General features: G+C 44.6%; 1 protein-coding gene across 1 annotated transcript in view; it reads left to right on the top strand.

The window, feature by feature from the left end:
* LOC109896930 (alpha-actinin-3-like) overlaps positions 1 to 24,519 on the top strand; it is a 33,905-nt gene that overhangs the window by 465 nt on the left and 8,921 nt on the right. The window contains exons 2-10 of the mRNA XM_031832196.1: positions 19,698 to 19,812; positions 20,079 to 20,198; positions 20,690 to 20,776; positions 21,492 to 21,579; positions 22,716 to 22,794; positions 23,158 to 23,239; positions 23,383 to 23,468; positions 23,695 to 23,787; positions 24,151 to 24,381. Coding sequence (XP_031688056.1) covers positions 19,698 to 19,812; positions 20,079 to 20,198; positions 20,690 to 20,776; positions 21,492 to 21,579; positions 22,716 to 22,794; positions 23,158 to 23,239; positions 23,383 to 23,468; positions 23,695 to 23,787; positions 24,151 to 24,381 — 981 coding nt within the window. The remainder of the gene's footprint in view (positions 1 to 19,697; positions 19,813 to 20,078; positions 20,199 to 20,689; positions 20,777 to 21,491; positions 21,580 to 22,715; positions 22,795 to 23,157; positions 23,240 to 23,382; positions 23,469 to 23,694; positions 23,788 to 24,150; positions 24,382 to 24,519) is intronic.

Raw genomic sequence — 24,519 nt, 5'->3', positions numbered from 1 at the left:
GGCTGGAGTCCAGCCATCCCGTTGTGTATGTTTTATGAGTGCCCAGAATCAAATGGTTGACAGTTACTAAAATCCCTGTAAAACGTATGACAGTTGTCAAGTGAAACGGGGGAAGATAAGGAGTTGGCGCACGCACCTGCTCCTTTTCAGTTCTGGAAGCTATGAGCAGAGCGGTTAGATATTTCAGACGCGTAACGTTCTCAGTGTTATCTTTCACTTACCCCCGACAGGGACACCAAGACAGTCTCAAAATAAATAAATATATATATATATATATATATACCCCCCACACATTTAAAATAAGCAATAGAACAAATAGGAACTTGTGTGATTTTTATGCACGACTTTTCCAAGAAGTCACCATGCGCTATAGGCAGGCCCAACTCAAACCATTTACAGAATCTCTAAACCAGCGTTTCCCAAACTCGGTCTTGGAGACCCCAAGGGTTGCACGTTTTGTTTTTTGCCCTAGCACTACATAGCAGATTTTAAAAAAATATAAAATCAAAGCGTGATGACAATGATGCAGCCCTTAGAGTCCCCAGGACCAAGATAGGGAAACGCTGCTCTAAACGATGCTTAGACCAACCAGTCAAAAGTTAGGCATACACAATAAAAGTAGGCCTATATACATGTAGAGAAATATGTTGACATGTTAAAAGTTGAATGATTTTAAAAATTCTCGCTCAAAACTACTCCCAAGTTGTCTCTCTGAGTTAGTTTTTAAAAATGTATTTTGGGAGTGCCGCTTATTTTTCTGTGCTTGAGGTGGCAACATAGTGTCTGGAAGTGTCATGTAGCCTGGATGAGAGCGTCTGCTAAATGAATAAAAAGTCAAATAGGCCTAGAGAGTCGCGAGGGGACTTGGGCCCGCCCGTTGTCTTGGCGATCAGCCGGCCTCGCTGTGCTCGTGGACATGGATGACAGGTGCATTTAATGAGCCAGAGCTGTCAAGCCTAAAAGTCACTGGGCTGATGTGACAGTTATGATGTACGCCTCGCATGCCTGTGCTCTATGGCCTATCCTAAACTTGGAATGGGACAACCATACTTCCAATAGTGAATTCATTGAGCATAATGGCTAAACTGCTAATAAATACACATTCGTCCATTTCTGATATGTATATTCTATTACCATTGATTTACCAGAAGACATTTTCTGCTTCTGACAATATTTTGTAGAATGTTCATGTACACCTTGCATACAGGTCTGACTCCCTGTCTGGCCTATTTACATTTATACATACCTAGCCTACTTGGGTTGATTGGCATCTTGGGAGAAGGTGGATACTGTACATAACATACATACAAACATTAATTAGGAAACATAGAAAATGGAATCTGTTCTTTTTCTATGGAACTCCCCTGTCTCTATGATGCAAAAGTTTCCTTCGCACAGTGACTGTACTGTAGATCACATGGCCTTAAGGGTGAGAGACGTCAACAGATGGCCAGTTAGGCAGCGGCCAGAGAGGATGACTGAGAGAACAGAGAGCCGGAGAAGGGGAGAGACGACTCGTATAGAAGTACACCGACAGGGTTAGTTTCAGACCTACGAATAAACCTGTCCTAAAAATACGCCTGAACTCTTTCTGTTTCTCCCCTCCCTCCCTCCCTCCCTCCTTCTCTCTTTCCCCCTGCTTCTCCCTCTTTCCCAGCTTCTCCCTCTTGTTCTCTCTCTCTCCTACACCCCCCCCCTCTTTCCCGACAATATAGTAAGCCTCCTGGCCAGTTCCCAATCCAACAGTCTCTCTCACACCTCTGTGTACCAAGAAGTTGTTGAGGTGGTGCAATGTCACTTTCTTTGTTGTTGTTGTTTAGGTAAGATTATAGAGGGTCATTTTTCTGAGGGGAATACAAAAATATTTTATCCACACACCCCAGAAGGGCTGTGTGAGTTCACCTCTATGACTGGCCTGGGTGATTGGGTCACTTTAGCACATAAAGAACATCACACATACACACATACCAAAAAAACAGCTTCAGAAGCTGATCTCATATCATCAATATAGAAAGCTGCATCATTTTGAGGTGAAACGAATCTGAGAGGACCTCACCACCTGTTCTAACCCCATGTTCCAAATTTCTGTGGAAAACCACCCGGCTGCAGGCAGGCGCAGTAATAAAGTGTTTGTCAACACACTGTGACCCTGTTGAATATGATAAGAGCATTAGAAATATACACGGCACTCCTTTCACTTTGAGAGGGTAGAATTTGTATGTTTCACTTGGTCCGAAGAGTTGAAGTAGTATGGCCAATCAAGGTTTAGACTTGCAAGACTGTGTTAGCCTGCTGAGCTAAAGCAGGCTAACACATTCTCGGGGAGCTAACGCAGGTCTTCTAGTCTCAAGGCAAGGTTTCTCATTACTCAAGCATGGATTGACGAGCCACCTCCGCTACAGTTACGGTAGTTAACATGTTACAGTGGTGTTACAAACTATATCTGAACGTTGACCGCCTAAGCAGTTCAGACTGAAAGGATGATGAATGAGAGGAAGGTATGAACGATTCGTATTCACACCACCCATCCTGTCTCTGACTATAGCTCAAGTCCTAATAATCCTTTTCTGCAAATAGAGAGCTAGGAAGCTATTTCCTGTGATACGATACAGTACTTTTATTTATCTACTAACATGGAAAATAATTTAGTCAGGTCAGCTTTCATGGAACTAAAGATCATGTCAACTGCAGTAAGCCTATAAAGGGATTGTGTATTTTGGTTAGCTCTGTGTGTACCAAAAAAGGATATTATAATGATATTTGGCATCTACACTAAAGCCCTAAGGTGAAACAGAAAATAGATTAAGTTTACAGAGCAACACTTCAACTTTAAGTTGAAAAACATATTAGTCTAACACTTTATTGAGAAGTTACCCCCTAACATTACAAAAATAAACTTTAATTTACACCACATAGTGTTAAATTGGCCAAGGAGGGCCCCATCACTGCAGTGGGGACAGGATGTGGACTATTCACACTCAACAGATGTCAACTTAATATGATCAGGGATGACCATTCCCCTGTGGCTGGTAGGCCTGTACCTTCCTCCCCCAGCTAATAGGAAACTCAGCCTGTGAGACTGCATATACAGTTAATTCAGAAAGTATTCAGACCCTTGAATTTTTCCACATTATGTTACGTTACAGCCTTATTCTAAAATTGATTAAATGTTTTTTCCCCCCCTTATCAATCTACACACAATACCCCATAATGACAAAGAAAAAACAGTTTTTAATACATTTTTGCCAATTTTTGGGGGGAAATGCTGAAATATTACATTTACGTAAGTATTCAGACCCTTTACTCAGTACTTTTTGAAGCACCTTTGGCAGCGATTACAGTCCTGGGTATGACGCTACAAGCTTGGCACACCTGTATGTAGGGAGCTTCTCCCATTCTTCTCTGTAGCTCCTCTCAAGCTCTGTCAGGTTGGATGGGGAGTCCGGGCTCAGGCTGGGCCACTCAAGAACATTCAGAGACTTGTCCCGAAGCCAATCCTGCGTTGTCTTGACTGTGTTCTTAGGGTTGTTGTCATGTTAGAAGGTGAACCTAAGCCCCAGTCTCATCTCCTGAGCACTCTGGAGCAGGTTTTCATCAAGGATCCTTCTGTACTTTGCTCTGTTAATCTTTCCCTCGATCCTGACTAGTCTCCCAGTCCCTGCGGCTGAAAAACATCACAACAGCATCATGCTGCCACCACCATGCTTCACCGTAGGGATGGTGCCAGGTTTCCTCCAGACGTGATGCTTGGCACTCAGGCCAAAGAGTTCAATCTTGGTTTCATCAGACTAGAGAATCTTGTTTTTCATGGTCTGAGAGTCCTTTAGGTGCCTTTTTGGCAAACTCTGTCATGTGCCTTTTACTCAGGAGTGGTTTCCATCTGGCCACTCTACCATAATGGCCTGATTGGTGCAGTGCTGCAGAGATGGTTGTCCTTCTGGAAAGTTGTCCCATCTCCACGGAGGAACTCTGGAGATGACCATCGGGCTCTTGGTCACCTCCCTGACCAAGGGCCTTATTCCCTGATTGTTCAGTTTGGTTGGGTGGCCAGCTCTAGGAAGATTCTTGGTGGTTCCGAACTTCTTCCATTTAAGAAAGATGGAGGCCACTGTGCTCTTGGGGACCTTCAATGCTGCCGAATTCTTTTTGGTACCCTTTCTCAGATCTCTGTTTCGACACAGTCCTGTCTCTGAGTTCTAAGGACAGTTCCTTGGACCTCATGGCTTGGTTTTTGCTCTGACATGCATGAAACAGGATGCACCTGAGCTCAATTTCGAGTCTCATAGCAAAGGGTCTGAATACTTATGTAAATTAGGTATTACTTTATTTTGTTTTGCTAAAATGTCTAAAAACCTGTTTCTGCTTTGTCGTTATGGGATATTGATGGGGATGAATATTATTATTTTTTAAATACATTTTTGAGTAAGGCTGTAACATAACACAATGTGTAAATAGTGAAGGGGTCTGAATACTTTCCGAATGCAATGTATATAGGTTAGCATTGCGCCAGGATGAGCTTGTGCTATGCCAGACAATTACTCAGCTATCTAGCCAGTTAGTTAGCAGCTGAAAACCCGGAGTATGTGATGTGATTCACTGGGCAGTGAACTTATTCCCATAGGAAGAGACTCACTCTCTCATGTTGCTTTGCAAGTGGCACCTTGTTCCCTATATTGTGAACTACTTTGGACCAGAGCCCTATGGGCCTGAAGTGCTGCACTAGTGCACTATGTAGGGAATAGTGTGCCATTTGGTATGCAAAACCTTAGTCAGTCTTCAAGGGCTTGGTTTGGACACTTGAGAGCTCATATTTGGGTAGTGGATATTGATCCAGTAAGACAACGATCAATGATTGTTGTGGTGGATACTCTCTTTATAAGGCCTGTAAGCTGCTCAGGGAGCCCAAGGCAGTAGGCTTTGATGGAGTGTGTGTGTGCTTGTAAGTGTGGGGAAAAAACACTGCCTCTTGAGCTCTCATGGTAAATCAATTTTCCTCTTATGTCTCTGTGTCTTATTTTAATACAGTAGTAATAACTAAAACTTCACAATTCATTTTTCTTCCATTTCCCTCATCTCTAGTTCCAAAAATGTGTTCCTGAATTCACAGAATGAATTTCCATGGAAACGGACCAACACAGGATCTAGCAGAGATTAGGGGAAAATATATATTTTTTCATCTCAACGTCTATTTACTACTCTCTATTTATGTGATATTGTATGTATAGTTATTTAGAATGTTTCATCCCTATCACACTTTGACTTTAAAAAATTCATCCAATGGAAGGTTTTGCTACAAATCAGATTAAGGGTTTTGATGGAATACAGTAGTACTGTAATTTACTTGTAAATCTCATCCAAAGGATTTTGAAACTGATGAGGATGTGTCCCTTTCACCCAGCCTGGTATCATAGACTAGACGTAACATAGCAAATACAAATCCGGGACACTCAAATTAGTATGATATGTTGTGTTTGGTATGTTTACATAAGACAGATGGTCACCCTAACCCTAACCCCTAACTAACCCCTAGCTTAGCTAACATTAGCCACCTAGCTAGAATTTGTAACATATCATACGTTTTGCAAATGCGCAACATATTGTAAATTTAGAAAATTTCTCATGTATTGTACATTTGGCATATTCGTGACATATCATGCGAATTGTAATTCCCAACCTATCATACGAAATGAGTGATGGGCATCCACACGTTAATACATACCATATGAAACGTAACATATCCTGCTAAATGGAGTGTCTCGGATTTACGTACAGAATAATAAGAAATGCTCTGAGACCAGGTTGTTTCACCTCACATTCTCATCAATCTCTGGTGACAAGCACAGTGACTAGCTTAGCCTATGCAATGTGTTTTCTCAGATATTCATGGTCTGGATGATATTATTAAGTCCCTTTTAACAATCTGCTCTCCAAAAACTGTTTGTTCTGTCATTAGGTCTAACCAGTCAAACTCACCGACGTTTGAGGAATATCTCATCGATCTCATAGGTCTCACCCACATAGCTGGGTGAAGTTCATGATGCCATTGTCCTTATTAACAAGGGGCCCCAGGAACAGTGGAAGAGCCCTGTTTTCATGTCATCCAACAAATGTAAACACTTGGAGTTTGCTAAACGACATTGGCACTTAGATTGGAAATGGTGCCATGGTCAGATGACATGAAAATAGAGCTCGTAGGCCACGCACAGCAGTGGTGGATCTGGCGTCGAAAAAAGGAGGCATATGCAGAAAAGAAACTCATAAAATATGGTGATGGCTCTTAGATTTAATGGGGCTATTTTGCTTCCACTGGTCTTGGGTCCCTCGTTAAGGTCAACAGCATCATGAACTCAGTACCAGGACATTTTAGCTGAAAACCAGTCTCTCTGCCAGGAGACTGAAACTTGGCCGCAAGTGAATCTTCCAGCAAGACAATGACCCCAAGTACACATCAAAAGCCACAAATAAATTGTTAATTGACCACAAAAATCAACATTTTGCTATGGCCATCTCAGTCCCCAGACTTATTGAAAACCTGTGGTTTGAATTGAAGAGGGAAGTCCATAAACACAGATGAAGTATATCAAGGATCTGGAAAGATTCTGTATGGGGGAATGGTCTAAGATCTCAAATCTCATAAAACATTTTTTAGAAAAGTCTCAGTGCCATTATCCTCGGAAGGTGAGGTATTTAAAGGTATTGAAAACATGGGGTACCAATAATTTTGACTCTTATTTTTATTATTTTTATTACTTGTTAAACAAAATGTTTCTCTGAGGAATCATATTTGTATAAAATTATTTTATTTGAGCATACGATATAGCTTATATATATATATATATAATTTATTTTATGCAGTCTTTTTTTTGCTCCTCTTTATCAAGGGTGTCAATAATTTTGGACCTGACTATTTACTTCGTGCCTATTTTTCTAAGTCTACTGGAATCGACAAGCCTTTCTAAGTAATGTGTTTTTATTATTCTATCTTTTCTCCTTCCTTACAATAATTAAACATTTTGAAACAAAGTTCATCCTGCAAGTGAATGTAAGACAGAACTGAACTGGGCAAGAGAACCTTGTGTGTGTGTGTGTGTGTGTGTGTGTAGGGAAAAAGCGAGGTAAGAGAGAGCTTGTAGTGAGATCAGATGGCAGTTGCTATTCCAGAAGCTGTGTCCATGTAGGGAGGCTTCTATAAACTGCCTTAGTGGAGCTAGGAGCCCTGGGAGGCCACAGGAAGGGCTGAGGAGTGTGTTCTGTGATGCCTCCTCCAAGTGTGTGTGTGTGTGTGTTGTTGGGGGCGCTAAGACGTGAGGTCACAGGTATTCCATGGTGTGGTAATGGTAAAGGGACACCGAGGTGTCCACAATCCACAGGGAGAAAGAAGATATGATTGGGGGGAGGGATGGATGGAGCGAGGGATGGAGGGAGGTATGGAAGAGTTTTGTCATGGTTTACTCTCCATCTGAGGCAAAAATCCACAAATGATGTCTTTCAATGGTCTTATTACTTGTTAATCTTGTATGATAATCCTTAGTATCTCTCCATTGTATCAGATGCCGCCGTTGGCACTGAAGATTGAAGCCTGTCATTGTGTGTGTGTGTGTGTGTGTGTGTGTGTGTGTGTGTGTGAGTATATGATATCAGAATCCTGTTTAAAGAGGCAGAAGTCAGAACAGAACTGATACGCCTGCTGAAATTAGACCCCCCCCCCCCACACTCATATAAGACAGACGGTCAGCTGTAAATCCTACTCCCCTCTTTAACCAATTTATCCCTCTGTAATCATCAATCACAGTGCCCAGAGCACATAACACACACACACACACACACACACACACACACACACACACACACACACACACACACACACACACACACACACACACACACAGTGAAGCAATCGGAAGGTTGTACCATGCTCCGCTCTACGTTCCCATACCATATGCTTCTGTGACCACTAGAAGGCCCAGTGTGTTTGACATTTAACCTTAGAGTCACTCAGTCAAGTTGTAGGCAGGAGGATAGAACAGATAAACACTGGAATGGAACGGAACGATATATAATGGAATTATGTTTAGTAGAATGGAATGTAACAATGGAATGGAATGGAATTTCATCTCTTGCCCTTTAATAAAACCATTGATGCCAACAGATGGAAATGCATTATGATTAATATGTCAGATGTGTAACTGTTGGTATCACTCTCTGACAGGTGCAGGTCCAAGTGTTAGTCATAGTCGTACGTATTGTCACTTTGATCGTTTTAATACCAGTCAGTACTAAAGCTTGGAATGGCATTTGGTCTATTTCAGATTTCCTGTCTAAAAATTGTTTTCAGAACAGAATTAAAGAAAAAGTCCAGCATTGTTCATCCCGATGCACAAGTCAAGTTGAGTGTGTAGAAATAGGCCTCTATCTCTGTTTTCTTCAGTATCCTTCAGTAATTCAGTTCCTGTATGGCTGTTGCTGTCAATGAGAATATGTTCTCAGTCAACCTCTCTGGTTAAACAAATGCAATTTAAGGATAGGCATTCTCTCAGACGTGAGTCAATGAGAGGGGCTTCACTCCATGCTGTAACTGCTGAAATAAGTGTTAAATACAGAATAATTAGCAACGGGCATTCTCTTAGACGTGAGTCAATGAGAGGGGCTTCACTCCATGCTGTAACTGCTGAAATAAGTGTTAAATACAGAATAATTAGCAACGGGCATTCTCTTAGACGTGAGTCAATGAGAGGGGCTTCACTCCATGCTGTAACTGCTGAAATAAGTGTTAAATACAGAATAATTAGCAACGGGCATTCTCTTAGACGTGAGTCAATGAGAGGGGCTTCACTCCATGCTGTAACTGCTGAAATAAGTGTTAAATACAGAATAATTAGCAACGGGCATTCTCTTAGACGTGAGAGTGTGAGGGGGTGCATCAATTCGCTGCACGCTGTCATCAGGTGTGCCTCCTGTTGCTTGGAGCCGGCTGCCCTTGTGCCCAGGGGGTGGCTGGCAGCTGGGACAGAGCTGGGTTGGCAGAAGAGGTGTGCCCGCTGGCCGCTACACTCAGCCTGCCAACGCGAGGCTAGTCAAAGCCCTTGATCCTCTAAATGTAGAAATATTAGGCCTGGTGTTTAGAATGCTGGCCCTCAGAGTCTCTGGATGCGTCTCAAATGGGACCCCATTCCCTTTATAGCGCACTACTTTTGACCAGTCCCCCCGGGGCCCATTACTTTTCGGCCGCGGTCAAAAGTAATGCACTAGGTAGGGAATAGGGTGCCATTTGGGACACGGCCTCTGAACATCCTGACATCTTTACTTACAGTACCCATAGTAGTATGAGTTACCATACCCAATCACAGGGATGGCTAACTCTGGAAATTCCATCAGTTTCTACAGACTTATGAAAAACAGCTTTTAGCTTTTTGGCACCCCATGTATGGAATAATCTTCAGAGTTCCCTCCAAATGGGTGTATTGGTGCCTTTTCGGGCAGTTGAGAGTGTTGATTGAAGACATATTTTTGAGGAATGGGATTGTTTTTCATGAGTTTGTCTCTTTTTGCACTTAATTGTTTTGTCTTATATTTCTTATTGTGTAATTTGTTGTGTAATTCTCAGATGCAGGCCTCCCTTACAAAAGAGACCTTGCTGTCAATGGGACTATTTCTTAAAATAAGGTCAAGTAAACTAATGTATTTTGAATTGAAAACTATTTTGAAGATCTACAGTATCTTGAAGACAAGACATTTGACAGTGTGTGTTATTGCCCTCCCATTATGTCTGAAGTAATGGTTGCTCGGGATTCGTGGAATTGGAGGTTGGAAGGTGGGGTGGGAAGGTCGGTTTCAAGTTTTAATAGTTGTATGTGAGATATGTGGGATACACAAGGTATACATCGCCCAACAAAATGCTTACTCGCAGGGGGCTCAGTTTTACTCTTATGTCATCGTCCCAAAGCGTCCCGGTGGCAGCGGCAACCAAGTTCAAGCCTTAGGTCTCCGTTAGGGGGATATTTAAAACCCTCATGAGGGGAAGACGAGGAAGGAGGGATGTGGTGAGGGTGGTGGGGTGTCACTCCAAAAGCTGTCGCACCTGTTGTATGGCCAAGCCTCCCCTACCTAACACTGTCTATTGAAACTCAATGTTGACATTCCACATAAAGACATTACAAGTACCCACTGACAACTGGCAACCACTGACCCTTTCTCTCAGCTGTAAAAAATGTAATAAAGTAAAGGTTTTTACAGCACAAAGTCATTTCTCAGTAGTTAAACCCATGAATGTGTGACTGACATGCACAAGGCTTACGTGTGAATGACATACACATAGCTTACATGTGGAGGACAGAGAAAAGAAGCCAAGTATAGCATTTGGTGATGATGATAATGAGGCGTTTTAAGGGCTTGTCAATCATAGGCAATAAGATACTTATGGTCATGTAGTGTATGTGGACACCTGCTCGTCAAACATCTCATTCCAAAATCATGGGCATTCATATTAGAGGTCGACCGATTAATCGGCATGGGCGGTTTAATGAGGGCCGATTTCAAGTTCACAACAATCGGTAATCTGCCTTTTTGGACGCCGATTATGGCCGATTACATTCCATTCCATGAGGAGACTGTGTGGCTGACTGTGTGGCTGTTACGCGAGTGGAGCATCAAAAGGACCTTATGGAAGCAAGGAGCCAAGGTAAGTTGCTCGCTAGCATTAAATGTATCTTATAAAAAACAATCAATCTTCACATAATCACTAGTTAACTAGCTTGTCCTGCGTTGCATTTAATCAATGCGGTGCCTGTTAATTTATCATCAAATCACAGCCTACTTCAACTTCGCCAAACGGGTGATGATTTAACAATGGCGCAGTCGTGTACCTAACCATAAACATCAATGCCTTTCTTAAAATCAATACACAGAAGTATATATTTTAAACCTGCATATTTACTTAAAATAAATTAATGTTTGCAGGCAATAATAACTAGGGAAATTGTGTCACTTCTCTTGCATTCAGACCGTAATTAATTTGCCAGAATTTTTCATAATTATGACATAACATTGAAGGTTGTGCAACGTAACAGCAATATTTAGACTTAAAGTTGCCGCCCGTTGGAAAAAATACAGAACGGTTCCGTATTTCACTGAAAGAATAAACATTTGTTTTCGAAATGATCGTTTCTGAATTTGACCAAAAGCGTGTATTTGTGTGTTTATTATATTATAATTAAGTCTATGATTTGATATTTGATAGAGCAGTCTGACTGAGCGGTGGTAGGCAGCAGCAGGCTCGTAAGCATTCATTCAAACAGCACTTTACTGCGTTTGCCAGCAGCTCTTAGCAATGCTTGAAGCACAGCGCTGTTTATGACTTCCCGAGATTAGGCTGGCAATAGTAAAGTGCCCATAAGAACATCCAATTGTCAAAGGTATATGAAATACAAATCGTATATAGAGAAATAGTTGACACGTCAAATTCCTACAATAACTATAACCTAAAACTTCTTAACTGGGAACATTGACGACTCATGTTAAAAGGAACCACCAGCTTTCATATGTTCTCATGTTCTGAGCAAGGAACTTAAACGTTAGCTTTTTTACATGGCACATATTGCACTTTTACTTTCTCCGACACTGGGTTTTTGCATTATTTAAACCAAATTGAACATGTTTCATTATTTATTTGAGACTAAATACATCTTATACATGTATTAAGTTAGACTAAAAGTGTTTTATTGTTCATTCAGTATTGTTGTAATTGTCATTAATGCAAGTTGTGGTAGACCAGGGGGTTTGGTCAAAACGTTTACACAGAACAAACACGGACAGAGTAGGATTAGCTCGGTTTCAAGGGTGTGTATTTGAATAACAAACCAAAAGAAAAGAATAGGTCTCCCCCATGAGACCCTCTCCGGCATACCGTCTTCTGGGCTCCGGGTCTTGCTGTATCCTGCGGGGAACAAAAACTGAGCTCCCTCCTTTTACCTCTGGAACCGTCTCCAACTATATGGGAGTAACCTTTCTTCCCCCAGTCCCGTCTCCCATGTGCCGCCCTTCTGGAAGCTTTATGGGACTCGTCCAGCTGGTGAGCAATCAGCCCTTAATTACTCACCAACTCCAATCAGCCTCGATTAGTCCTGCCCGGAGAGCCAGTCGAGACCTGGCACGTCCAGCAGAGGGAGCCATTGCCTCGTGATGTAGACTCCGTCTGTCACCAGGCCTCGACGAGTCTCCCCCTGGTGGCTGACCTGCTGTACTCCACAAAATATATAAAAATCGGCTGATTAATCGGTATCGGCTTTTTTTGGTCCTCCAATAATTGGCATCGGTATCGGCATTGAAAAATCATAACCGGTCGACCTTTAATTCATATGGACTTGGTCCCCCCTTTGCTGCTATAACAGCCTACACTCTTCTGGGAAGGCTTTCCACTAGATGTTGGAACAATGCTGCGGGGAATTGCTTCCATTCAGCCACAAGAGCATTGGTGAGGTTGGGCACTGATGTTGTGCGATTAGGCCTGGCTCGCAATTGGTGTTCCAATTCACCGATATCGACAAACCATTTCTGCATGGACCTCGCTTTGTGCACAGGGGCATTGTCATGCTGAAACAGGAAAGGCCCTTCCCCAAACTGTTGCCACAATGTTGGAAGCATAGAATCATCTAGAATGTCATTGTATGCTGTAGCGTTAAAATGTCCCTTCACTGGAACTAAGATCATGAAAAACAGCCCCAGACCATTATTCCTCCTCCACCAAACTTTACAGTTGGCACTACATATTAGCGTTCTCCTGGCATCTGCCAAACTCAGATTCGTCCATCAGACTGCCAGATGGTGAAGCGTGATTCATAACTCAAGAGAACGCGCTTCCACTGCTCCAGAGTCCAATGGCGGTGAACTTTACACCACTCTAGCCGACACTTGGCATTGCGCATGGTGATCTTAGGCTTGTTTGCAGCTGCTCGGCCATGGAAACCCATTTCATTAAGTTCCTGACGAGCTGACGATGCTTCCAGAGGCAGTTTGGAACTGTTGCTACCGAGGACAGACGATTTTTACGGGCTTTATCACTAGGTGGTCCCGTTCTGTGAGCTTGTGTGGCCCACCACTTCGCAGCTGAGCCTTTGTCGCTCCTAGACGTTTCCACTTAACAATAACAGCACTTACAGTAACGGGGGCAGCTCTAGCAGGGCAGAAATTAGACAAACTGACACATCCTATGACGGTACCATGTTGAAAGTCACTGAGCTCCTCAGTAAGGGCATTCCACTGCCAATGTTTGTCTATGGAGATTTGCATGACTGTGTGCTCGATTTTTAAACACCTGTCAGCAACTGGTGTGGCTGAAATAGCCAAATCCACTAATTTGAAAGGGTGTCCACATAATTTTGTATCGATAGTGTATATATTTTTAAAATGCGAACATATAAGCCTAAAACATATGCGTGGACAAAAGGTTCACGGTCCCATCTTTGTCATCTGTGGGGTCACAGATATCCTTTTCATTTGTTCTGACAAATCATGCTTAATATTGATACGTGTAGTTGTTAGCGATATGTGTAGTTGTTAGCGATACGTGTAGTTGTTAGGGATAGGTGTAGATGTTAGGGATAGGTGTAGTTGTTAGGGATAGGTGTAGTTGTTAGGGATAGGTGTAGTTGTTAGGGATAGTTGTAGTTGTTAGTGATAGGCGTAGCTGTTAGTGATAGATGTGGTTGGCATGGACCTGGTGTGAAGAAGGTATGGCTTTCATGATGGATGTAGTTGTCATGACAATCTGTCGGTCGGTTTGGTTGTTAGGTTATTTAGACTTTGTTACACTTTGGTTGATTGGTTGTTTACAGGTTGGTTGTTTATACTTTGTTACACTTTGGTTGTTTGGTTGTTTACAGGTTGGTTGTTTACACTGGTTGTTTACAGGTTGGTTGTTTTAGACTTTGGTTGTTTACAGGTTGGTTGTTTACACTGGTTGTTTACAGGTTGGTTGTTTTAGACTTTGGTTGTTTACAGGTTGGTTGTTTTAGACTTTGGTTGTTTGGTTGTTTACACTTTGGTTGTTTACAGGTTGGTTGTTTTAGACTTTGGTTGTTTACAGGTTGGTTGTTTACACTTTGTTACACTTTGGTGGTTTACAGGTTGAGCTGCAGTACATTATTTAGGATGTACTAAGAGTTAGGCGGGGCGTATAACATGGCATTGTGAATGTGCGTGGGTGGGCGTGGTGCGCGTGTGTACGTATGTGCGTGGGTGGGCGTGGTGCGCGTGGGTACATATGTGCGTGGGTGGGCGTGGTGCGCGTGTGTACGTATGTGCGTGGGTGGGCGTGGTGCGCGTGTATACGTATGTGCGTGGGTGGCCGTGGTTCGCGTGTGTACGTATGTGCGTGGGTGGGCGTGGTGCGCATGTGTACGTATGTGTGTGTGTGAGTGAATGTTCTCTTCCATTGTCCCCCCCACCTGTGAGTTTGGTAGAGCAGCTATGTATGGCTTTGCCAAGTGTGGCTTCTCTCCAGACTGATGGGACTATTTATAACTATAAAGACGGCTGCTTCTGTTTTTATACACAGCGTCATACCTCATCAGGATGGTACTGTGTGTGTGTCCGAGCGTGTGTGTCAGGCAAGTGAGTGTTTGTGTGTGTGTGTGTGTGTGTGTGTGTGTGTGTGTACATGCGTCTGTGTGATTCATACCACAGACATCTGTCTGTCCAGGTCTGTCTCTCCCTGGCCTATCCCACCTGTTCTATAGTCATGTGTTGGCCTGGACTGGACAGAGGCTGTGTTTATATATACGGTCAGTGCTCAGACTGGGCTCTCACACTGGGTGGACACACACACACACACACACACACACACACACACACACACACACACACACACACACACACACACACACACACACACACACAGTTTAGCCAGCCCTGCAGACATTGTTACCAGATTTATTTTACACTGCTGTTGAGCGCTGATACAGGAATACTCCTGTCCTGTTATGTTTAAGGCATGAGTGGTTGTGGGATATGGCCAATGTACCAGGGCTAAGGGCTGTTCTGGATACAGCCCTAAGCCGTGGTATATTGACCATATACCACAAACCCCAGAGGTGCCTTATTGCTACTATAAGCTGGTTACCAACGTAATAAGAGCAGTAAAAATACAATATTTTGTCATACCCGCGGCTGTCAGCCAATCAGCATTCAGGGTTCGAACCACCCAGTTTATAATAATAAAAGGATATCAATGGCAGATGGGGGATGCATCCCTAATGGCAACCCACTCCCTTATTAGTGCACTAGGGCCCATAGGGCTGGTAGTGGGACACAACCAATGGAGTCTAGGATGTGATGTTAGCATTAGCAATCCGGTGGATCAGGGTGAGTTTGTTTTGGACTTATATCTAGCTATGTCTTAAAAGGGTAGTTCATAATTCTTTGTCAACACAAGCCCATTTTTGATTGTTGGGATTCCACCTAATATGTTCACACAGAGGTGTGTCATCTTAAAGGGATAGTTCACCATCAAAATTAAAGTTAGCCAGACATGTCATGTTGAGCTGAGTCCATGTCCACCTTTGATGAAAAAGTCTGAGAAACTGGTTTGAACTGTCCTTTTAAGACTGTCATGTGCTTGTAGGCAACTTCTACCTGACGCTTCTACCCTCTTCTCTATTCTGTTTCTTTGTTAAATGTCCCAATGCAGCCGTTTTAATCTCAATATCAAATCATTTCTGGATAAAAATGAAGTACCTTCCTGTGATTGTTTTCAATTTAAATGGTAATAAATGTAGCCGGGACTGTCTGGGAGTGGTCTGAGTGGGTAAAAGTAGCTGTTATTGTCAGAGAGGTTTGGAACTCTTTCTTATTGGTCTATTAACTCATTTACTGCATGGCGATCAATGTATTTATAAAGCCCTTTTTATATCAGTTGTCACAAAGTGCTATACAGAAACCCAGCCTAAAACCCCAAACAGCAAGCAATGCAGGTGTAGAAGGCTGTATCACAACCGGCCGTGTTTGGGAGTCCCGTAGGGTGGCTCACAATTGGCCAAATGCCGGGGTAGGCCGTCATTTTTCTTAACTGACTTGCCTCATTAAATAAGGGTTCAAGAAAATAAAAAAAGCACAGTGGCTAGGAAAAACTCCCTAGAAAGGCAGGAACCTAGGAAGAAACCTAGAGAGGAACCGGGCTCTGAGGGGTGGCCAGCCCTCTTCTGGCTGTGCCAGGTGGAGATAATAAGAGTACATGGCCATTAAGGCCAGATTGTTCTTCAAGATTTTCAAACGTTCATAGACAATAATCACAGTGGTTGTAGAGGGTGCAACAGGTCAGTACCTAAGGAGTAAATGTCAGTTGGCTTTTCATAGCCGAGCATTCAGAGGTCGAGAGGTCGAGAGGTCGAGAGGTCGAGAGGTCGAGAGGTCGAGAGGTCGAGAGGTAGAGAGAGGTCGAGAGGTAGAGAGAGGTCGAGAGGTAGAGAGAGGTCGAGAGGTAGAGAGAGGTCGAGAGAGAGAGAGGTCGAGAGAGAGAGAGGTCGAGAGAGAGAGAGGTCGAGAGAGAGAGAGGTCGAGAGAGAGAGAGGTCGAGAGAGAGAGAGGTCGAGAGAGAGAGCCCATCCCACCAAAACAGCTCTTACACTAAAAGGGCATTATCATAATTTTCACAATTTCAGAGTATTATTCCAAACTCATAGTGTGGAAATATATATAAAACACAGGAAATCATGTTTTTGACTGCATTGGGCCTTTAAAGTCCGGAATCCCCCTCCTTTCTTTAGTCTCACAAGTCACACAATTGTTTCTGAAATGTGCCAATCTGAGGATGCTAGATGTAACTACAGGATGTTAGACGTAACTGCAGGATGTTAGTGGTAGCTGCAGGGATGGTTACATGGTAACAGTGGTTGCATCACATTCTTGATGGACAGGTGGTGTCTGGGATGGGAGGAGGATGTGTGTGTGTCCACCCAGCTGTGCTGAGGGTCATCTGGCCCTCCCACCGTCCCCTCTCCCTGAGCTATGACAGGCATCCAGCAGAATGACTGTGTTTGTGTCCAGACCAGACCAACACAGGCACAGAGGGTCAGCTCAACAGTTGGAGAGAAGAGAAGGGGAGGACACAGGGAGAAGGGGGGACACAGGGAGAAGGGGGAGATAGAGGGGAAGAAGGGGGGGCAGTCACACAGAGGAGAAGGGGGGAGATAGAGGAGAAGAGCAGTGACTTCATAGTCATACGAGCGCTCTATAGTTAACCATAGGCATCCCCCGCAAAGACATGTAACCTATGAGATAATGGGTTATTATGGATAATGGTGTGACCCAATGGCCCTTTGAGTCCAATGAATTGGGTGTTGTACTTGATGATACAAATAGGGCTTATTTGTGTTTTGACTTGGATATTTTCCTCCTCATATGTAGTATTTGAAAGACCATGTTTTGTCACCTCACCAGATTGGCACAGAACATGCATCTGAAAGTTGAACTGACGTCAACAAAAACCTGTTTCTGTTTCAAACCTCACTTGTTTCCACTTTCATTTATCCTCTCTTGCAATCTGTCTCCTTCCCCCCCCCCCTCTCTCTCCTTCTATCCCTCTTTGACTCTGACAGTTAGCCTTAGGAATCCTGCCTTCTCAGCTGTCCCTAATGGTGTCTCATAGCTACCCGATTTAGCCTCCTTCACCCCCCTCACCTCCACTCCTTCCTTCCCCCTCCTCCCTTCTTCTCTGCTTTCCCCCTCCTTCACCCCTCCTTTTCCCTCTTCATCCCTCCCTCCCCTGTTCTCCAGAAGTCTGGTTTGGTGGTCTAGTTAGCCTAGCGGTCTGTGTGGTCTGTATAGGGGGCCTGTCTAAATTGGGTCATGCGTAGCTGTAGGGTGGGGGTTTGTGTGGCTGTGGGGGTATGGGTTTGGGTCTGTAGGGACTGGGGGACACCTGCTGGGACGGGATCGTGGCTCTCCTTCCCTTCCTTCCATGGATGTGTCCCAAATGGCACCCTGTTCCCTATATAGTGCACTACTTTTGACCAGGACCCATCTGGTCAACAGTTGTGCACTATGCATGGGGTAGGAGGTAATTTTGTACACAGGTCAGGGCATTCCTGCCTCCCTCCCTCTGGCTGTCTCTGTTCTGCCTTCTTCCCTTCCTTTGCTCCCTGGCAAGCACTGTCTCTCTCTTGCCCCCCCCCCCCGTCTCGCGCCCTAGTGCGTTCTCTTTCTCGCCCTCTCTCTTTCTCTCCGTCTCTCTCTCACCCTCTCTTAAGCACTCTATCGCTCTCTCAAGAGTTCTTTCTCTCAAGCAGTTTCTCTTTTTCGGTGTCTTTCTTCCTCTAGCTCTCTCTCCTTCTCTGTCATGGCTAAATGGCTCACAGCTCTGCCCAGTGCCCACCCACACAGAATCGCAATCACACACACACACACACACACACACACACACACACACACACACACACATACACACACAGCGACTGCATTAATGGAGAACTCTGACCTCTGACTTTGTTCTCTCTTCATTACTGATTATTGTAATCTTTGTCTGTCTCTCTCCCTCTCTACACTCCCCTGTAGTCAGTTGTTAGGCTTCTGCAGGTATTCTTTTTCTCCAACCCCTCACCGCGGACAGACGTCTATGTTTGCTGTGACCTTCTACGCACCCCCCCTTGTATTGAAATGACACAACACCTCCCTTATCCTCGAATCAGACCGTTCAGACCGTTCAGATCAATCATTCAAAGCTGTCAAGGCAGAATAATGACCTGAGGTCAGGATGGGTGTGCTAGCCAACAGACACACAGAGCAGCGTCGTGATGCTCTAACAAGGTTAAAGATGTAATGGGACATTGCCAGGCACTCTAGGCCTGTCAGAGTGGCCGGGAGAAAGCAATCTGCTTCAGGCTTCACTTTAGATTAGAGCATTTGTCTGTTTATGTTTATTTACGTTGTTCATCGGTGTGGGCCCAGGATTCCATTTGGGGTCTGTTGGTCTCGTCCGGTCACTGTCAGTGAGGCTCAGTCTCTTTCTGTATATTTGAGGGAGAAGATTCACTTATTTATTGCCAACTTTTTTTCTCCTCCCCTTTCCCTTTGTCTTCCCTTCTCTGTCTGTCTCTCTCTCTCTCTGTCTCTCTCTCTCTGTCTCTCTCTCTCTGTCTCTCTCTCTGTGTCTCTCTCTCTGTGTCTCTCTTTCTGTGTCTCTCTCTCTGTGTCTCTCTCTCTGTGTCTCTCTCTCTGTGTCTCTCTCTCTGTGTCTCTCTCTCTCTGTGTCTCTCTCTCTCTGTGTCTCTCTCTCTCTGTGTCTCTCTCTCTCTGTGTCTCTCTCTCTGTGTGTCTCTCTCTCTGTGTGTCTCTCTCTCTGTGTGTCTCTCTCTCTGTGTCTCTCTTTCTGTGTCTCTCTCTCTGTGTCTCTCTCTCTGTCTCTCTCTCTGTCTCTCTCTCTGTCTCTCTCTCTGTCTCTCTCTGTGTCTCTCTCTGTGTCTCTCTCTCTCTGTGTCTCTCTCTCTGTGTCTCTCTCTCTCTGTGTCTCTCTCGACCCTATCTCAACCCGATCTATTTCTCCCCCTGATCTATTTCTCCCCCTGATCTATTTCTCCCCCTGATCTATTTCTCCCCCTATCTCTCTCAACCCGATCTATTTCTCCCCCTATCTCTCTCAACCCGATCTATTTCTCCCCCTATCTCTTGATCTATTTCTCCCCCTATCTCTTGATCTATTTCTCTCCCAGACGTTCACAGCCTGGTGTAACTCCCACTTGAGGAAGGCAGGGACACAGATCGAGAACATCGAGGACGACTTCAGGAATGGCCTCAAACTCATGCTGCTGCTGGAGGTCATCTCAGGTGGGTCGGACTCTTGAGTCGCCTTAAGTCCCCCCTAAGTCACTGCTAAGTCACTCTTACACACGGTTACATCAGAAAGGTTGACCTCTCCGTCTACAGCGTAGGTTAGGGGAAAAGGACACTCAAATTCGATGGTGTGCGGTCAAATACAGCAGCATCGGAGCTGAAATGGAGAATGGCACAGAGCTTTCTTGATTGAGTGAAACTTCACTAATCATTGTGTGTTGCGGAGAGGAGACTAAAGGGGATGTTCTTATTGTATACAGGTGAGAGACTGCCCAAACCCGACAAAGGCAAGATGCGTTTCCACAAGATTGCAAATGTGAACAAGGCCCTGGACTTCATCTGCAGCAAGGGAGTCAAGCTGGTGTCCATCGGCGCTGAGGGTGAGACTTCAACATCTTGTTTCTGTTGTCCTTGTTGTTTTCCAATATGTTGTTATACAGTAATGTTGTGGTGATCCTTTATTCGTAGTTCTCGAGTCCCATTTTACAAAACAGTTCTGACTTAGAGGGGCGGCAGGTAGCCTATTGGTTAAAAGCGTTGGACTAGTAACCCGAAAGGTTGCAAGGTTGAAACCCCGAGCTGACGAGGTAAAAATCAGTCGTTCTGCCCCTGAACAAGGCAGTTAACCCTTGTTAAGCTGTTCCTAGGCCGCCATTGTAAATAAGAATTTGTTCTTAACTGACTTGCCTAGTTACATAAAGGTAAAAATAAATGTAGGTACTCAAGTAAAATACTGTAACTTTAGATACTTGTTGAAAGATAGTGAGGTATTATATCTGAGACAACTCTCAGTAAGCCAGCATAGACTGAGTTTTGGCATGTGCTCCATGTTGCCATGGTTTTTTGACCGAACGCTGTGATTGGCTTGCAGAGATCGTCGACGGTAATACGAAGATGACCCTGGGAATGATCTGGACCATCATCCTGCGTTTCGCCATTCAGGACATCTCCGTGGAGGGTCAGTGTGTGTGTGTGTGTGTGTGTGTGTGTGTGTGTGTGTGCGCAGGGGTGGAATTGGAAAAAGTTTCCTCTTCCTCTGATCTTTAAAAAACATGTTTACAACGTTGTTCTTATGCATTTCCCCCCCTCGGGTTTCACCCGCCATATACACATTCAAACTGCACATGCATTAAGTCACATGAGAACAAATTCGACCTACTTACCCAGCTATCGGACTCCCAGTAACACTGTCTATACATTATCAGTCACTATACAACACTATACATACGCCTGCCATCAAAGCGTTCACACATGAATAGAATTAACAGCCACAGTCGCAGACGCGTCGTAGGATCACTGTTTAGACACGCTCTGCATCTGACACAGTCAAAACCACCATGATACATTAGACACAGCAGTCAGTTCAATATGAGTTACTGTTAACGCATCCGTATTACTCAAGCCTCCGTGGCACACAGACTTTGCATATCCTCCACAAAAAACATACCTCAGTAAGCATTTCACACACACACACACACACACACACACACACACACACACACACACACACACACACACACACACACACACACACACACACAGGTCACTAAGCTTGACACCTTAACACCGCAGGGTTATTGGAGCATATTTAGCCTAGTCCTTTAGGATAACACTGCCGTTCCCCTGCCTCCTCTCTGCCTCCCCCTCTCTCCCCCCGCCTCCTCCCTGTGTAGAGACCTCTGCTAAGGAGGGTCTTCTTCTGTGGTGCCAGAGGAAGACTGCCCCCTACAGGAACGTTAACGTGCAGAACTTCCACATCAGGTGTGCACAGTGCGCCACCCTGTGGCCAGGATGGGAAACTACATCCATTCTTGCATGCGGATTCACAGAATCATGTTGAGAAGATATGAATTGGGAACTCTAATTCATAGTTATGGCTGTTGCTTGCACCTCTCTTAGCCTGAGTGCCTGTCTGTTTGTGCTATCATGCCAACTCCTTGTCACCCACTGTCACATTTGGCATGACAATTCCATAAGGAGTTGGCAAGAGACCAGAAACAGACTAGCGACCAGGCTACATCTCTCTTTCTTTTGGGATTGTTTGTGGTATTATTTACTTTATTATTTTACTTTCTCTTCATAATCCTAATGTTTTTCCTCCTCTCATATCTTCTCTTTGTATCATCCTCTCCTTTCCTTTCCTTTCCTCTCCTCTCCTATCTTCTCTTTGTATCATCCTCTCCTTTCCTTTCCTCTCCTCTCCTCTCCTATCTTCTCTTTGTATCATCCTCTCCTTTCCTTTCCTATCCTCTCCTTTCCTTCCTTTCCTTTCCTTTCCTTTCCTCTCTCCTTTCCTTTCCTTTCCTTTCCTTTCCTTTCCTTTCCTTTCCTTTCCTTTCCTTTCCTCTCCTCTCCTCTCCTCTCCTCTCCTCTCCTCTCCTCTCCTCTCCTCTCCTCTCCTCTCCTCTCCTCTCCTCTCCTCTCCTATCTTCTCTTTGTATCATCCTCTCCTTTCCTTTCCTCTCCTTTCCTCTCCTCTCCTCTCCTATCTTCTCTTTGTATCATCCTTTCCTTTCCTTTCCTCTCCTATCTTCTCTTTGTATCATCCTCTCCTTTCCTTTCCTCTCCTTTCCTCTCCTCTCCTTTCCTTTCCTCTCCTCTCCTTTCCTTCCTTTCCTCTCCTCTCCTCTCCTCTCCTCTCCTCTCCTCTCCTCTCCTCTCCTCTCCTCTCCTCTCCTCTCCTCTCCTCTCCTCTCCTCTCCTCTCCTCTCCTCTCCTCTCCTCTCCTCTCCTCTCCTCTCCTCTCCTCTCCTCTCCTCTCCTCTCCTCTCCTCTCCTCTCCTCTCCTATCTTCTCTTTGTATCATCCTCTCCTTTCCTTTCCTCTCCTCTCCTATCTTCTCTTTGTATCATCCTCTCCTTTCCTTTCCTCTCCTCTCCTGTGGGTGACCAATTCAGTTGGAAGGATGGCCTGGCACTGTGTGCCCTCATCCACAGACACAGACCTGACCTCATTGACTACTCCAAACTGAGAAAGGTGCCCCCCCCCCCTCCTCCCTTCGCTCTCCTCTCATTCCCCATCCCCTCTTAGAGTCCACAAGGGTCAACACCTGTCGAGCCCCATACTATTTTCTTTTATTTCTCTATACCTCTGTTCCCTATTTTTTCTCTCAAGAACTCTATTGTATAAGATATATATATATATATATATATATATATATATATATATTTTTTTTAAATAATAATATATGCCATTTAGCGGATGTTTTTATCCAAAGCAACTTAGTCATGCGTGCATACATGTTTTGTATTGGTGGGAATTGAACCCACAACCCTTGGCCTGTGTCTTCTCTCTATGTGTTCATGTAAATCTCTTTCTCTGTCTGTATGTCCCTAACAGGATGACCCCATCGGTAACCTCAACACTGCCTTCGAGGTGGCTGAGAAGTACCTGGACATCCCCAAGATGCTCGACGCTGAAGGTGAGTCAATATATCTTTTTCAATCAGGATTTCTGTAAAACCAGGCAATTTTACAACCCTACCGTTCGTCTCTGACGACTCTCTCCAGTGATTTCACTGGGGTTGTATTGTCCCTGAGCTCTCCTCCCTGGTCTCTCCCTCAGACATTGTGAACACCCCCAAGCCTGATGAGAAGGCCATCATGACCTACGTGTCCTGCTTCTACCACGCCTTCGCTGGCGCTGAGCAGGTAACTCACTGCCTCGGCTCCACACTGCCGCAAAAACATTGAATACAATGCAATGGAAAACAATACAAATCGGCCATCTTCCTAAGGTCCACTGTCTCGGTCTTAACGTTTGTTGTTAATATCTCTCTCTCTCTCACTTTTGTTTTCTCTCTCCCCTCCCTCCTCTCTTTCTCTCGCTCTCCCCTCTCTTTCTCTCTCTCCCTCCCCCTCTCTCTTACTCACCCAGGCTGAGACAGCAGCTAACAGGATCTGTAAAGTGCTGGCTGTGAACCAGGAGAATGAGAAACTCATGGAGGAGTATGAGAAACTGGCCAGTGAGGTGAGTGTGAAAGGGATATCATACTAGCCTGCTAACTGTTCCTGTAGACTGTTCCTGCTAACTGTTCCTGCTAACTGTTCCTGTAGACTGTTCCTGTAGACTGTTCCTGCAGACTTCTAGTCATTGCGCTAATGCAATGATGTATTATGAGAGGTTATATACTGTATGGGACAGTTTCCTGGACACAGATTAAACCTTGTCCTGGACCAAAAAGCTATTTCAATGGAGATTCTCCATTGAGCATGCTTTTTGTGTTTGGGAAACTGGCCCTGAATGGGACCTGTGTGTTTTTTAATTGAAGTAACCACCCAGCCAACTCTTCTCCCCCTGACCTCTAACCCCTGACCTCTTACCTCTCCCTAGTTGCTAGAGTGGATCCGCAAGACCATCCCGTGGCTGGAGAACCGCATGGCGGAGCAGCAGATGAAGGCCATGCAGCAGAAGCTGGAGGACTTCAGGGACTACCGCCGCATCCACAAGCCTCCCCGCGTCCAGGAGAAGTGTCAGCTGGAGATCAACTTCAACACCCTGCAAACCAAGCTGAGGCTGAGCAACCGGCCCGCCTTCATGCCCTCTGAGGGAAAGATGGTCTCGGTAGGTGACGTCACACACACCCCGTCTCAGGGAGTGACACTGTCCTGGCAGCCCTCTCGACTTCATACCCCGGGTCCTTCATTAAAACCACAGCTAATTTACTGTGGTGTGGTTCAAAAGAGTTTTGAGAATAATCCC

The sequence above is a fragment of the Oncorhynchus kisutch genome, linkage group LG9, assembly GCF_002021735.2.
Source record: "Oncorhynchus kisutch isolate 150728-3 linkage group LG9, Okis_V2, whole genome shotgun sequence".
Taxonomy (NCBI): domain Eukaryota; kingdom Metazoa; phylum Chordata; class Actinopteri; order Salmoniformes; family Salmonidae; genus Oncorhynchus; species Oncorhynchus kisutch.
Note: the sequence above shows the minus strand (reverse complement) of the source record. Positions and strands in the feature narration are given on the sequence as shown.